The 16,313-nt window shown below is 39.1% G+C and overlaps 1 protein-coding gene across 4 annotated transcripts in view; it reads left to right on the top strand.

The window, feature by feature from the left end:
* Positions 1-16,313, top strand: part of LOC128605322 (fibulin-7) — a 31,659-nt gene that overhangs the window by 11,565 nt on the left and 3,781 nt on the right. Inside the window, exons 4-6 of one of the 4 annotated variants that reach the window (XM_053620623.1) lie at positions 7,937-8,068; positions 11,021-11,230; positions 13,325-13,459. In XM_053620623.1, the coding sequence (XP_053476598.1) occupies positions 7,937-8,068; positions 11,021-11,230; positions 13,325-13,459 (477 nt within the window). The remainder of the gene's footprint in view (positions 1-7,936; positions 8,069-11,020; positions 11,231-13,324; positions 13,460-16,313) is intronic. The other 3 variants (XM_053620625.1, XM_053620626.1, XM_053620627.1) reach the window with 3 other exon arrangements.

Below are 16,313 nucleotides of genomic sequence, written 5' to 3'. Positions count from 1 at the left end.
CAGTATATACAGTGGGGGAAATAAGTATTGAACGCATCAACATTGTTTTTCAGTAAATATATTTCCAATGAGGCTATTCACATGAAAATTTCACCAGACTTTGGTATTACCTCAAGAAATCCACACATATAAAGAAATCCAAACATTAAAGACCATAAATGAAGTTATGTGTATAAAGTGGAATGACACAGGAAAAAAGTATTGAACACACTAACTGAAATTTATTTAATACTTAGTGGAGAAGCCTTTGTTTGTAATGACAGCTTCAGGACACTTCCTGTATGAAGAAATTAATCGGCCGCAGTATTCAGGTGTGATTTTGACCCATTCTTCTAAACATATTGTCTTTAAATCTTGTTCAATTGGATTCAAGTCAGGTGATTGATTGGATCGTTGTCCTGCTGGAAGGTTCACCCACGTCTCATCTTCATCATCCTGGTGGATGGCAGCAGATTCTTCTCAAGAATCTCCCGGTAAAGGACTTCATTCATCATTCCTTCAATTATATTTTGCTCTTGTCGGACCAGACTACACTCTCCCAGTATTTGTCCAAATGAGTTGTAGCAAACTTTAAATGAGCTTCGACATGTTTTTTCTTTAGTAATGGAGTCTTGCAGGGTGAGCCTGGTCAGTGGAGTGCATTGCCTATTGTTTTCTCTGTGATGATGGCACCTGCTGCCTCCAGGTGTTTCTGGAGCTCTTTCCAAGTGGTCCTTGGCTCTTGGGCTACTCTTCTGAATATTCTTCTGACTCCCTGGTCAGAAATCTTGCGAGGAGCTCCTGTGCGTGGGCAATTGGTGACAGAGTGATGTTGCTTCCACTTGCGGATAATGGGCCCAATGGTGCTTACTGGAGGATTCAGAAGTTTTGAAATACGTCTGTATCCGATTCAATCAATATGTTTTGCAACAATAAGGTTGCAAAGGTATTGGGAGAGCTCTTTGCTTTTACCCATCATGAGATGTTTCTTGTGTGACATCTTGGTAAAGAAAAGCACTTTTATAGACCATCAATTTATTAACCCAGCTGATATTAATTTGCACAGATAGGAGGTATAATTACTTTCTAACTACTTACAGATTTCAGCTGGTTCCTTGCCTTACCTTGACTTGGAGAACTGCTTTTTCTTAGTGTGTTCAATACTTTTTTCCTGTCATTCCACTTTATTACACATAACTTTATTTATGGACTTTAATGTTGTGAATTCTTTATATTTCCGGATTCCTTGAGTCAATACTGATGTCTGGTGAACTTTTCATGCGAATAGCCTCATTGGAAATATATTTACTGAAAACAGTGTTGACGCGTTCAATACTTTTTCTCCCCCACTGTTTAGCCACAAAATGAATCTTTCTGGATAAGGAAATTGCTAAAAAGCTGGAGGGAATCATTTCATTTGACATGTTGGGACAGCAAAATGGATTTTGCTGTTTGATTTGACTTGCTAATAACTACATTGGACCCTCATTTTCACCTACACTTACAAGACTCAAAGTTCACCTTTGAGATGTGAAGTCTTTTCTAACATATGGTAACTTGAGGCAGGATTGAAGTGAATAAAATCAGTGTGTGGTTTATTTGGGCTAGTACAATAATCATAGTCAAGGCCCATGGTAGGGGTCAACACACAAGTAGACAACATTAACCAAGGATAATCCATATTCATAAACAAAGACTACAGGTACCAATCAACATACTGATGTAACTTAAAAGAAGGAAACAAGGAACACAGTACTACAGGGGCATATACCATGAAGCTGGTTTAGGTGGATAGCCAGGTAGTTTAGTTTGTGCCAACCCTGAGTTTTAGGTACCATGAAAGTGTCTCAGCTTTTATCACCATAATAACTTGGTGCCAATGGCTAATCTGCTCTGGGGCAGGTTATGTTCTGAGTAAGAGAACTCAAACCCAACTTGGACCAATCAGCTGTGAGCAAAGTGATATTTACTATAAGTGATGCAACTAATTCATCTTAGTGTCTGTTGCAATGACTTCACCAGTTCTTTGTAATCATGTGGACATCCCAGTGCAAATTGTAAGAAGAACACTTCGCAGAGAAAGAGTTTTTAGGGATAGACTATTTGTTGTTCCGTGTCGACATCACACTTTTATGTGCACGCGCCCATGGAATAATCAAAGGATCAAAGCCTGAGTCGACAGAGGAAGTTGATAACCAGGGTCATGGTACCAGTAAAGCCTGATTGGATTGGTTTTGTCAGCTCGAAACTAATCCCATAGCCCTGAGTTTGTTCAACTATCTTCATGGTACAGGCCCCAGGAGGGTAGAAGTATGCAATCTAATAAACAGAGAACACCTGGAAACACAGGAAAACACACCAATGACAGGAAAGGGGCAGAGACAAGACTCAAATCAAAACAAATGCACAACACAATGTTAAAACAAAAGATGCCCTCATCCAGTATTTTTTTCTTTTTGGTCATTGGTCAATGTATCCCAAACACATTTCTGCAGCTCTACAGTTCTGACTTTTGGCTGCCTTGTAAGCAAAGCTTTATTTATTTATATAGCACCTTTTAAAACAATGTTTACAAAGTGCTTTACAGAAGACATAGAGTAACCTATATCTCAGCCAGCTCCCTAGTTCAGTAGGTAGTGAATCAGTATATGGTGTATGAGTTTGATCACTGGTAAGGACCCTGGCTCACTACACATTGGGACATTGATAACTCAGTTTCTCAACAAACTCAACAAAAAAATAATTAAACACTTAAAAGTTGTTAGACTTAAACAAAGCGTATATATAATGTGAAGTAAAGGTGAAAATTGCTGACGTAAGTAATCATTTGAGAGCTTCAATAACAAGCTACTTACATTTGTAGCTGGAAGTTGGCTGAGAGTTCGTCCCCCATTTTTTTCGAGCTATTAGGCTTCAGAAAATGTCATTTCCAGTAAGGGAACATAGTGAGCATCGATGGAAAGATTTTACAATTGAGACAGCTCTTAAAATGGCTGACTCCCTGATCAGTGCCCTGACTACTGAACCTGGGAGCTGGTTGAGGGAAGTGGTGGCTTGGCGGTTAAGACTCTGGGTTATTGATCTGAAGGTCAAGGGTTCAAGCCTTGGCACTGCCAAGCTGCCACTGGTGGGCCCTTGAGCAAGGCCTTGACCCCAGCTTCCTGACATGCGAAGAAAATAATTCCACTGTGCTGTAATATATATGTGATTAATAAAGACTCATGATCACTATACCAATATACATACATGCATTTGACAGTAGGTCCATGAAAATATAACTAGTAGGAAGAAATAAAAGATAATTGAAATAAAAGGATACAGATAAAATCAGGTATGGAAAATAAATGGTTTAAGAAAAGGCCCCAGTGAACGAATGTGCTTTGAGATACTTTTTACAAGTGCTAATTGAATCAACTGCATGTAGATTGTCAGGGAGAGAGTTCTACAGTTTAGGGCCGTAGTGACTAAAGGCCGACTTCCCGCTTTTCAGCCACATTTTTTGTGGTACATCCAGCAGGTTGCTGTTGGATGACCTAAGTGTCAGCAGGAGTATATTGTATTTAGTGATCATATTACAGAGTTATGTAGGAGCACCACCATGAAGACATTTAAAAATTAATAACAGAATATTAAAATCAATTCTGTAAAACACAGGTAGCCAGTGAAGTGATTTAAATGCCGGAGTGATATGATTCTTCAGTCTAGTATGTGTCAGCATTTGTGAAGCTGCATTCTGAACTCTTTTTTATGGAGCTCTTTGGTAAGCCAACCAAAATACTGTTGCAGTAGTCAAGTCTAGATGTAAGGAATGCACGCATGAGTTTCTCACTAAGTGTGGGGGAGAGAATATCACATACTTTAGAGATGTTATGAAGGTAATAATATGCTGTTTTACAAACATTGCTAATATGTTTTTTTTTTAACTGAGGTCACTGCCACGCACGATCTTTAAATTCTTGACGAAGCCTTGAAAGACAAGGACTGTAGATATGGCATAATCAACTTCTCAGGACATAATCAACATCAATTTCTCTGTGCATCATTTCTGATAATAAGTACCGCTGTCTTATCTTTATTTAGCTGCAGAAAGTTCTGGGACAACTACAAGTTTATGCACTCTATGCAGTTCACAAGGGTGCTAATCAACTTGTGGGCATGTGGTGCAAGTGAGAGATAGAGTTGTGTGTCATGTGCATACTGATGGAAGGAGATGTTATATTGATTAATTACACCAGTTAATGGCAGCATATATAAGTTAAATGACAAAGGACTCAAAATTAAACCTTGGAGAACACCACAAGATATCACATGGCATCTGGAGGTGTGTGTACCCAGTGCAACATAGTATTGTGGCTCAGTTTAGCAGAAACTGAAAAATGCATGGCATGTTTGGTTCATTTCCTGCAGTCGGATCTAATCAGGGTTGAATTGCTTTCTGATCTTAATTGAACCACACAAGAGTTCACTTGGAACGGGACTGAGAACACCTCGGTCAGACGGTCTCAGCCTGGACAACGAATGCAGACATAATCCATTTACTGAATTGGTGGAATTCCGAAACCAGGCTTTCTAAACAATGACTATGAACCCCACAGCTAGTAAAGAAGACTCACATGCTGATAAACCTGAGGCAAAGAAAGAGTCATTCTTTACAGTGGATTGAGTTCCTGAGCTGAACTGAATGAAGCTCTCATTAAATGTCCTGAAACAGAACAACCCTGCACTCATATGTCTGAGTCTTTCTCTATTACATGCTTTTGTGCCAAAGCTGTTGTTGGCAGGGCGAGTGTAAAAAGAGCAGGGCCCAAAATCTCCTGTTTCAGCCAAGACTATAGAGACCCCATTCCCCATGTACCTTGTACCAGGAAGTCCCACTGGGCAAAGATGACTGGAAGGGTTGACTCAAAAATGCTAATGATTAAAAAAAAATTAATGAATGACTCATTTGTGATACTGTCGTGTCCCCACCTGCTTTCAGCCATGCTGGCATTTTTATGTGAAATATCCCTTTAAGCCCACTCACACATTTCATTAAATCGGGTTCCAGGTTTGATGGCAGGAAAGTATGCTAAGCATGCTATTGATGGCTTCCTTGAGTGCTGCAGCTGGCAGCAGTCTCAGGCATTCCAAATGGTACAAGAGGATAGGCTCTAGACCCTGGAGCATGTAATCCTATTGGGTCAGAATGTTTACAAGTTACAAGTACAAACATTGCAGAAAAAGATTAAAAAAAATAAAAAACAAACAAAAAATCTGGGGGTCAGGGACAAAGGGAGTTGTCCAAATAAGCATATTTCCAACACTCTCCTTCCAGAAGTATCTAAAGGAATTAGAAACAACTTGGATAATGAAGGGCAGTTTAGGAACATACCCAGAAAGCATAGCTGTAAAATCCTCTCTCTGTCTGTGTCTTTCGTCTTTCTTTCTGTATAACACACAAAAACTAATTGTATTAATTCTTTTTACCAGAGGCCAAAAAAAAAAAAAATAGGGGGGGGGGGTAGGGGGGCGGGGTTCTATAAACAAGAAATTAATATTGAGTAACTGATCTTTCTGACACAAATGTTTTGTTTATTGTTGCCCCACTAGCAGAAATGGATCCTGCAGAAGTCCAGTGAAATTGGCTTCCCTTCTTCCTTTTCATCTTCATCTGACAAGCTTTTATATTTTAAGTCAAACGTTATATTTAGGAAAAATGTATCGTTTCCCTTGTCCACTGAGGATATCACTTACACTACTGTAGAAACAGTTTCAAACCAGGAAGTGGAAGTTTACACAGGGAAATGTCCCAGTCCAGTTATATTAAATATAAACACTCTTGCAACACCACTCAGCCAATCAAATTTTATTAAATTATATACAGATATGTGAAAAAAATAAGTACACCTCATGGAAATGTTTGTTTTTTGACATATTTGGACAAGCAAAGATTTGATCCTATTTGAAACAGTGTCTATTAATGAAGTCGGTATACTTTAACAAAACCACAAGGAAAATTTGTTATTCAATCATTTATTCAATAGAAATATCAATAGATGTGTTATTCTTATGAAAAAGTAAGTACACCCTTGGCCTCAGAAGCTAGTGTTGCCCCCTTTAGCAGAAATATCTTCTTTTAGGCATTTTGTATCATTGTCCACCAGACTTGCTGGACTTTTTGACCACTCTTCCATGCAATATTCTTTCAGTTGCAAGATGTTTGAGGGTTTTCTTGCATGTACTGCCTGTTTCAAATCCCCCCACAATATTTCAGTGAGGTTCAAATCCAAGCTTTGACTAGGCAATTCCATAACCCTCCATTTCTTCTTTTTGAGCCATTCCTTGGTGGATTTGCTAGTGTGCTTAGGATCATTATCCTTTTTAAAGGTCCACTTTCAGTTCAACTTCAACTTTCGGACAGATGACCTCACATTATCTTCAAGCACTCGTTGATAGGATGCAGCATTTATAGTTGAATCAATTAATGCAAGCTTTCAAGTCCCTGAGGCAGCAAAGCAACCCCAAACCATAACATTTCCAACACCGTGCTTTCCAGTTGGTATGAGGTGCTTCTCCTGAAAATCTGTCTTTGGTCTGCGCCAAACATGTCTGCTGTTACTGTGGCCAAACAACTCTATCTTTGACTCTGTGCAGAGCACATTATTCCAAAAGGTCTGGTCTTTGCCTATGCTCACTGGCAAACTGTAGTCTTGCAAAAGCTTTTTCCTGGCACGCCTCCCATACAGGTCAAATTTGTGCAATCTCTTTCTGATTGTAGCAGCATGCACTTTGACACCACCAATTGCAAGACTTACTAGCAGATCCTATGATTAAATTTTGGGGTTCTTAGAGACTTCTTTTTGCATCAGACGGTCTGCTCTTGGGCTGAATTTTCTGGGACGGCTGGTCCTGGACAAATTGGCAGTCTTTTGAAATCTGTGCCATTTGTAGATTATTTTCCTTACAGTGGAATGATTTATTTCAAATAATTTGGAGATCTATTTAAATCCCTTGCCAGACTCATAGGCATCCACAACCTTTTTCTGAAGGCCTTACAGAACTCTTTAGATCTTGGCATGATGACACCACACACCTCAATAACAAAGGGAACACCAGACACTAGATATGAGAGCGGTATAAATAAGACAGGTTCCACCTGCACTCCCTAAGCATGTTCTAATCACTGGCACCCAATCTTGAACACCTGATTCTAATCTTGTTTCTTATCTGATTCTAATTTGTTTTTGTTTTTTTGTTTTTTTATTTAAACTGTGAAAATTACTACAAAATGTAAATTTTATATCATTTGATAGAGTGCATCACCTTTATTAATAGGCACTGTTTCAAAGAGGATCAAATCTTTGCTTGTCCAAATATGTCAAAAAAGCAAACAGTTTCCATAGGATGTTCTTATTTATTCACATGACTGTATGTACTGTATATGACTGCAGAGTCTCTTTTTTTTCTTCAACCATCCCTTTGCTTTAGAGCATTTTTCACATTCCAAAAAGTCACTTTGCTCTTCCTGTGTAACACTATAGCAGTCAAACAGAAAAGGTGCATGTTTAATGTCTTAACAACAACGTTTCATTCTTTCATAGCTTTGGTCAAAAAATAATAAGACTTTTCCTAAGTATTTTATATTAGCCTGTGATTTATCATAAAAGAATATAATACAAATGCAATCCTGATGGTTTTGCAGTCACAGTGGCCCATTTGTTCTGAGACTCGATTCAGCGTGGTTTTGTTATTTTATAGGGGTTTTAATCAAATAAAGAATTGAGCATTCTTTTTTTCAATTTTTGTTAGAATTCACTTTCTCAAACATTGAATGATGTGTTATCTATGTTAAAGCTTTGTTTAGCTGTGAAAGTTTATAAGATGCGCTCTCTCTCTCTCTCTCTCTCTCTCTCTCTCTCTCTCTCTCTCTCTCTCTCTCCCCCCCTTGTATAACTTCACTGATATTGTCTTTTATTAGTAGCAGGTTCAAGTCAGTGTGCTAGTAACCCATGTCTGAATGGTGGCACCTGTACTGAGGGTGTCAACCAGTACAAGTGCACTTGTCCTCACAAGTGGAGTGGGAGCCGCTGTCAGCACCAGACTCAAACAGGTGAAACGGCCTGTTTTTCTGCCTAGTTTCTACATTACTGTCCTTGATCAATATCATAAGCTTTACATAGCCTTAAATGATTACTTTTTCTGAAACGTAGTGTAAAATACTTGTTGTTTTTAGTTGAAAGGTTAGCATTAGGCACAGACATGCTGACTAGCAGCCCGCCAGTTTCCACGTGTAGCATTTTTGAATTAAATGCTTCTTTAATCCGATTCCATACATACTGTAGCACGTTCTGTCAAGTCTCTGTCTGTTTTCTGTGTTGTAAAGGGTATGTCCGCAATTGACTAAAGTTTAAGCTAACAGAAACAGTTCCATAACAAAATGAAATCTAGTCCATGGCTATTTAGTGAACCTTTTTAAATCTGTAAATAATTTAGGACATATACAGAGTTGGCAGCTTAAGTCTAGAAGTTGTGCCAATATTGACGTACAGTAAAAAGCTACAGGCATTCTCAGAAGCTGGGTTACACAATCCAGAATGTGCGTGTAGTTCACATCTCTGAGGTTGGCAGACTTTTCTTGAGTAGAAGTGTCTGAGTGTTTATATATATATATATATATAAATATATATATGTGTGTGTGTGTGTGTGTGTGTGTGTGTGTATATATATATATATATATATATATATATATATATATACACAGTATCTCACAAAAGTGAGTACACCCGTCACATTTTTGTACATATTTGATTATATCTTTTCATGTGACAACACTGAAGAAATGACACTTTGCTACAATGTAAAGTAGTGAGTGTACAGCTTGTATAACAGTGTAAATTTGCTGTCCCCTCAAAATAACTCAACACACAGCCATTAATGTCTAAACTGCTGGCAACAAAAGTGAGTACACCCCTAAGTGAAAATGTCCAAATTGGGCCCAAAGTGTCAATATTTTGTGTGGCCACCATTATTTTCCAGCACTGCCTTAACCCTCTTGGGCATGGAGTTCACCAGAGCTTCACAGGTTGCCACTGGAATCGTCTTCCACTCCTCCATGACTACATCATGGAGCTGGTGGATGTTAGAGACCTTGTGCTCCTCCACCTTCCGTTTGAGGATGCCCCACAGATTCTCAATAGGATTTAGGTCTGGAGACATGCTTGGCCAGTCCATCACCTTCACCCTCAGCTTCTTTAGCAAGGCAGTGGTCGTCTTGGAGGTGTGCTTGGGGTCGTTATCGTGCTGAAATACTGCCCTGCGGCCCAGTCTCCGAAGGGAGGGGATCATGCTCTGCTTCAGTATGTCACAGTACATGTTGGTATTCATGGTTCCCTCAATGCACTGTAGTTCCCCAGTGCCGGCAGCACTCATGCAGCCCCAGACCATGACACTCCCACCACCATGCTTGACTGTAGGCAAGACACACTTGTCTTTGTACTCCTCACCTGGTTGCCGCCACACACACTTGACAACATCTGAACCAAATAAGTTTATCTTGGACTCATCAGAGCACAGGACATGGTTCCAGTAATCCATGTCCTTAGCCTGCTTGTCTTCAGCAAACTGTTTGCGGGCTTTACATTGTAGCAAAGTGTCATTTCTTCAGTGTTGTCACATGAAAACATATAATCAAATATTTACAAAAATGTGAGGGGTGTACTCACTTTTGTGAGATACTGTATATATATGTATATAGCAGCTACTATTGTCTTTAAACACAAGCACTTACTTTTAATTGCAAATCCAGGAGAGAAATGCAGTCTGAGGAAGTAAATGCTGTTGTTCATTTGTTGTCAAATGTAATACAACAAAATAATGCCAATATTCTGGTTAATTCGGTGCACTCACATGTGCAGTAAAGAAAGCATGCCCAGTTTGAAGGATAAGCTGATCAAGCATTCATCTGTTGCTCTTATGGCTCACTTTTTGATCCTTAAAAAAATTCAGTCCTCGAGCTATGTTCTCCAACTAAGATGCTGTCTCCTTTGATGTCTTCCATGTGGACTTTAAAGAGACAATTCTATTACAGTTGTGCTCATAAGTTTACATACGCCTTGCAGAATCTGCAAAATGTTAATCGTTTTTATTTTTATTTTTTATTTAGTTCTGCCCTGAATAAGCTATTTCACATAACAGATGTTTACATATAGTCCACAAGACACTATTTTACACAAATAAACCCGTTCAAAAGTTTACATAGGCTTGATTCTTAATACCGTGTGTTGTTACCTGGATGATCCACGACTGTGTTTATGTTTTGTAATAGTTGTTCATGAGTCCCTTGTTTGTCCTGAGCAGTTAAACTGCCCACTGTTCTTCAGAAAAATCCTCCAGGTCCTGCACAGTCTTTGCTTTTCCAGCATCTTCTGCACATTTGACTCTTTTCCAGCAGTGGTTATATGATGTTGAGATACATCTTTTCACACTGAGGACAACTGAAAGACTCATACAAAATAATTACAAAAGGTCCAAACATTCATTGATTGGGGTAAACTTTTGAACAGGATGATCCGTGTAAATTGTTATTATTTTGTCTTCTGGGAAACATGCAAATATATTATGTAGGCTATCTTCTGAAGTGCAGTACTAAATGAAAAACAAACAAACTTTGAATGAAATAACAGCTTACACCAAGCATCCTGTTCAAAAGTTTATACCCCCCTGGCTCTTAATGTGTCGTGTTGCTTTCTTGAGCATGAGTGAATGTTTTGAACCTGTGAAATGGAGAGACTCTGCAGTCAATGTCTGTAATTCTACACTTCAATCACGTCTTTATTGCTTCTTTTCAAATCCATTGTGGTGTACAGAGACAAAAGTACAAAAATTGTAACACTGTCCAAATACTTATGGACCTGACTGTACATGTGTTTTGTCTTGCATGTCTGTGATTCTGTGTATTAGTGTATGTTTGCATGTGTCTATGTTTATATGCCTGTATGTGTACTTGTCTGTGTGTGTATATGTGTGTGTGTGTGTGTGTGTGCTGTGTGTGTGTGTGTGCCAGTGGTGCAGCGCCCCCCTGCAGCCAGCCACAGGCTGAAGCCTAATCCCCTCTCACCTCCCCTCTCACGTTCAGCCCCTCTGGAGTGGAGCGTGGTGAATGATCCGGAATTTAGCCGCAAACCCCGCTGCACTAAAGTGGACCAAGCTCAGCACTGCAGTTGTGATGCAGGCTTCCATATGAGCGGCACCTCTCACAGTAGCATCTGCCAGGGTATGTTCTTCCTTTTTCCTCTCATTTTTTTAATGCTGTCAAATCAACTTTTATTACTATCCCATCAATATCTAGGGAACCATTAAAGCATACAGGGCAGGGGAGGAAATGTCCTGCCTCCAGGACTATTATGGGACATGCAAAATTATGCCTTTGAATACAATGTATATAAAATAAAAGGCAAACAGTGCCATAAATACGTAGAATAACAAGTACAGAGCAATTCACTAAAAGCACAAGTCAGCATGAACAACAAGAAGAGCATCATCAAGATAGAAAAAGGAGAACCAGCCTGTAATTGTGCATAGGCTGCAAAGTGATGGAAATGGAGACAACATGAGACCACTGTAGACAAGCAAGTGGTTAGGAGCTTCCTCATTATATTGAGAAAAAGAATGCCTACTGTTTGAGAATTATCTTTCTTATTATATTAGATTAGATTAGATTAGAAGATAAACATGAACCATTCTTAATACATGTTTCTGCTTGTTCTACAACTTTGAGATAGTCTAGTTCAATTCTAAAACAAATTGTATGCACATGATTGAGGTCTCACCCTGTCTCCTTTCTTAAGTATTCATAACTTGTTCTTAACACAGCTATATTTGTTTCAGAATGTGAATCGTCTAATACGCAAGGGTGGACAATTCTAGTTAATAAAAAGTATTGATAATGCGTCAAAAATGTGTATGTACGCATGCACTGAAGTGCATACAAAGTGCAACAACAAAAAACCCCACTACTTTTAAATGCACTCAAGTATTTAAAATTAAGTTACTGTCATGTTTTCTTGTGAAAAATGACTTCTCATTCTCATTTAAAACTGTTAAAGGTAACTGTTTGAAAACATCGTTCAGTCTCCTATTTTCAATACTTAGCTTTAGCTAGAATTTGAATTGCTGTCTAGCCAATTACAAACAGTAAGCTATTAGAATCAATGCTAGTCTAACCTGACATTAGCCAAGAAAACAAGCTAAACAAATCCACTTAATGTTAGCAAATTACCTTAACATGTTTGTTTTTTTCTTTTTCAAATTAGATGGAGTTTTATTCAAGTCTTTGCTTACTCCAGCATATTGAAGCCTTTCACTGAGATGGGGCAGGGATGCTCATCCTGTAGTCTCGTGGCTAACCCACATGGACAGCTTTAGAGTTAACTACATTGTGTAGCATGAGAAGGTCATGGCGAATGATTAGTTGGCAGAAGTTGATAGTTTATTCTAGTTTGATGAACCTTATTGGATGCTAATCTAAAATGATTGGATGCTAACCTGAGCCCATTTAATTGATATGTAGCACACAGGTATTGTTGGTTGTGAGAAGAAAAAATCTATATTTTTTAAATTAGTTCTCTGAAGGTCTAAATAAAAGTTAAAGGAGTAAAATGTAGTAAAATTGTTTTTTTTTCTTCCCTGAGTACAAGTATTCAAGTTTAATACTCAATTAAAGTATAAATACACCAAAATATTATTTAAGTACAGTAATGAAGTACATTTAATTAAGTATTTGCCACCCCTATTAATAAGATAGATAAAAGGTAGAAATATTAAGTTTAGTGGTTAGTATGTTTGCCTCGCACCTCCAGGGTTGGGGGTTCTTTCCTCCCTCAGTCCAAAGACATGCATTGATTGGCATTTCCAAATTGTCCGTAGTGTGCGATTGTGAAGTCAACAAATTGTGCACGCTTATAAAAGTGTGCATTTACACAGACAAGAGTATGCATAGTGCTATGCAGTTTCCATTGCAGTTGATATTTTCCTGGTGTTTGCGTGGGAAGTGCACTTTTCAAGGCCCATTTATGTGTGTGATGTCCAAAGTCCGTAACAGCCAAATAGCCATTAAATGCTGGAGGGCTCCAGACAGACTGAACACATGAGTGGAAGGAAAGGAGTGTATTACTCTGAGTTTTCATTCATGCTCCTTCGTTTATTTTTTCCTGCTTCTGTTTATTTTGTGTCCTTTTCTCTGGCTGTCCACTTCATTTCATTGTTCAGACTACTTCGTCATCTGTCTCTCACCTTATTATTGCTTTTCTATGTCTGTCTAGTTTCTTCACAGCCTTTTTTGACCGTGTTTTCATCCGTCTCTCTGCAGATGTGAACGAGTGCGAGGTGTACAAAACGGACAACGGATTACTGTGTGCTCATATTTGCGTGAACATTCCAGGCTCGTTCCGCTGCTCCTGCCCCAGTGGCTACAAGCTGCTTGCAGATGGCAGGAGCTGTGAGGGTAAGTAACACTTGTGTCTGTTTGTGTGCACACAAACACTGATATAAACGAGAAAAATCAGAGGTGAGGCATTATATATTTAAATCAATTATGTTTATTCTGAGAGGGTGAATGTATAAAGCAGGAGTTCCCAAACTTTTGTCCAAACAACCCCAAATGAATACTATGAATTTTCAGTGACCTCAAGTCTTGACCACTCTACATTTTTATTATTCATTTAATTTGAGCATTTTATTATATCAGTAACATATTTGTAACATAAAGTCCAGATTCCCTGCACTGACTTACATTCGAGTGAGAAGGACGAGCTTGCATTTCTTCACACACATTTTTCAAAAAGTCAGATGGTGCATTTGAAAGGGTTCATCTCTTTCCACTGGCCCATTCAGTACTGGCCCAACATACTGGGGTGGTGTGATACGGCCGACATGAAGAAGAGGCGCCTGGTTTGTCCTTGATACAATTGTTCACAATCCCACCTGTGTACTTTCTGTACATCTGGATGGATTAACAGCGACAGCCACTATTGTTGGCACATCAGAGTCAAAACATTTCGGTCTGTCTTGTTTTGTAACACTGTGGAATGTTTAGCGAAACTAGTTAGTGTTCGTTCATAGGTTCAATGGTTCATGGGCACTTTTTTATTTAAATGTGGCTTGATTGAATGTAACTCCCAGTAACCATAATATTAGCACACAAAATTCATTTTCACAGTCTAATATTAATTCGTAAAATAACTGAATAAAACAAAAGATTAGGCTGAATGATTCTCCCATGACTCCATATGAAAGTCAAGCTACCTCTAATTTGGGAACCCCTAAAACAGATGATATGGTTTACAGAACCAGTGCAAATACCATTGTCCTAATACACAACACGACTACCAGTGAAAGACAGGCTGTGGTGGGAGAGGTGAAGGGTGGAGTAAATCTTCACTCTCACTCAATGGCAGCTGATGTCCAGAGATTTAAAGCATACAGGTGGAGATGAGAGAGAGAGAGAGCGAAACTAGATAGTTACTTCCTCTCTACTGATAAGGTGTTGGTGGGGGGCCTGGAACAACCTCAAAAATCAGCTTGACTTTCCTCTAGTTTAGCAACCCTCACTTAGGGTTAAGGGAGTTAGGGTTAGGGGGTTTTGGTTAGGGTTAGGAGGTTAGGGTTAGGGGGTTAAGGTTGGGATTAGGGGGTTTAGGGGTTAGGAAGTTAGGGTTAGGGGATTAGGAAGTTAGGATTAGGCGGTTAGGTTTAGGGATTAGGGTTAGGGGGTTTGGGTTATGGTTAGTGGGTTAGGGTTAGGTTTAGGGGGTTGGGGTTAGGGTTAGGGAGTTGGGATTAGGGGGATGGGGTTAGGGTTAATACCCCCTATATTAACCACTATTTCATTAAAGTTATTTCTGTCATCTACTAATTTTTAAAACTCGTTCTACTATTTTTTAAAATGGCATTCATTAAAATTACATTTACAGCAGACACCCTTTATTTTATATAACTGAGCAATTAAGGGTTAAGGGCCTTGCTCATGGGCCCAGCAGTGGCAGGTTGGTGGTGCTGGGATTTGAACTCACAACCTTCTGATCAGTAGTCCAACGCTTGCGGCACAAGGCTGGGGAAACCCTGGACAGTTGCCAACCCACAGGGCATAATCCCACATACATTACGGACAATTTGGAAATGCCAGTCAGCCTACAGTGCCTGTCTTTGGACTGGGGGAGGAAACCAGAGTACCCAGAGGAAAACCCCAGAGCACAGAGAGAACGTACAAACTCCACACACACAGGGCAGAGGCAAGAATCTTACCCCCAACCCTGGAGGTATAAAGGCAAACGTGCTAACCACTACCCTCCATGCCCCTTGGCTTGCAGAACATTTTCATCCAAATTTTCACTATCTTTACAAAACAAAAACATTATCACAGACAGTGATTACACGAAAGAGAGAAGAGGGTTTTTTTTGTTTTTTTTTTGCTTTTCATTGCTTTTTCTTTGCTGTTATTTAAAAAAAAAAAAACTTTTATTATTTTATTTTGAGTGTACAGCTCCTCAAATCAAGCATCGTAGTAATCCAAGCTCTTTTCAACAAAAAAGGTGTTGGTGCAGGTGCTAGTGTGAATATTTGATCTGAAACAATTCCATGGTTTTCAATCACAAAAGCTCTTGTTCTTGAATGAGGAACCTCCTTACTCATTATCTGTGAGCTTTTGTTGCATCCGCTTCGTTTCTTTTTGTGGTTAAGAAGCGATTTCAAATCAGTGCTCACCCACAGACCATAGAAGGTATTACAAAATCCATACAGAAGCTGCTGTACTTCTTGTTGTAGGTTGAAGTAAACAAGATTGTGGTATGATTTCGCCAGAGGAACTGTGTGTATCCATTACATAATTATACAAAATCTCATGTCATCTCATTCTGCATTTCACAAACTGACTGAATGATTCAGAGACAAGTAAGAGGGACATGGTTAAAATCCTCTGAAACTGTGCTCTTTACTGTCATAATTATTGCGTATATGACGTCAGAGAAAACGCTTTGAGCAGATTCTTGTTGCTGATGCATTCTATAAGCAGTAGTCCTCTAACTGTAAAATGTCCAGGATTATACCATCTGTTGTTCATAAGCAAAGGCCTAACCCCTTGTTCTTGCTGGGTTGATGGTGAATTCTGTCTGTCTTTAGAGTTATAAATCCATCAAGGCTAACACGAGTCCAGTATGTGTTTGTGTAGCCATGTCTCTGTGGTGAAGACATGATGCTGCATTGCTGAAGAGATGAAAACGGATGAACAGCATGGGCTGTGAATCATGCAGGTTGTCATGTGTGAGAATGAGAGAGTTGTACCTGGTATCTAGATGAAGAGA

The sequence above is a fragment of the Ictalurus furcatus genome, chromosome 3 (genome assembly GCF_023375685.1).
Source record: "Ictalurus furcatus strain D&B chromosome 3, Billie_1.0, whole genome shotgun sequence".
Lineage (NCBI taxonomy): Eukaryota > Metazoa > Chordata > Actinopteri > Siluriformes > Ictaluridae > Ictalurus > Ictalurus furcatus.
Note: the sequence above shows the minus strand (reverse complement) of the source record. Positions and strands in the feature narration are given on the sequence as shown.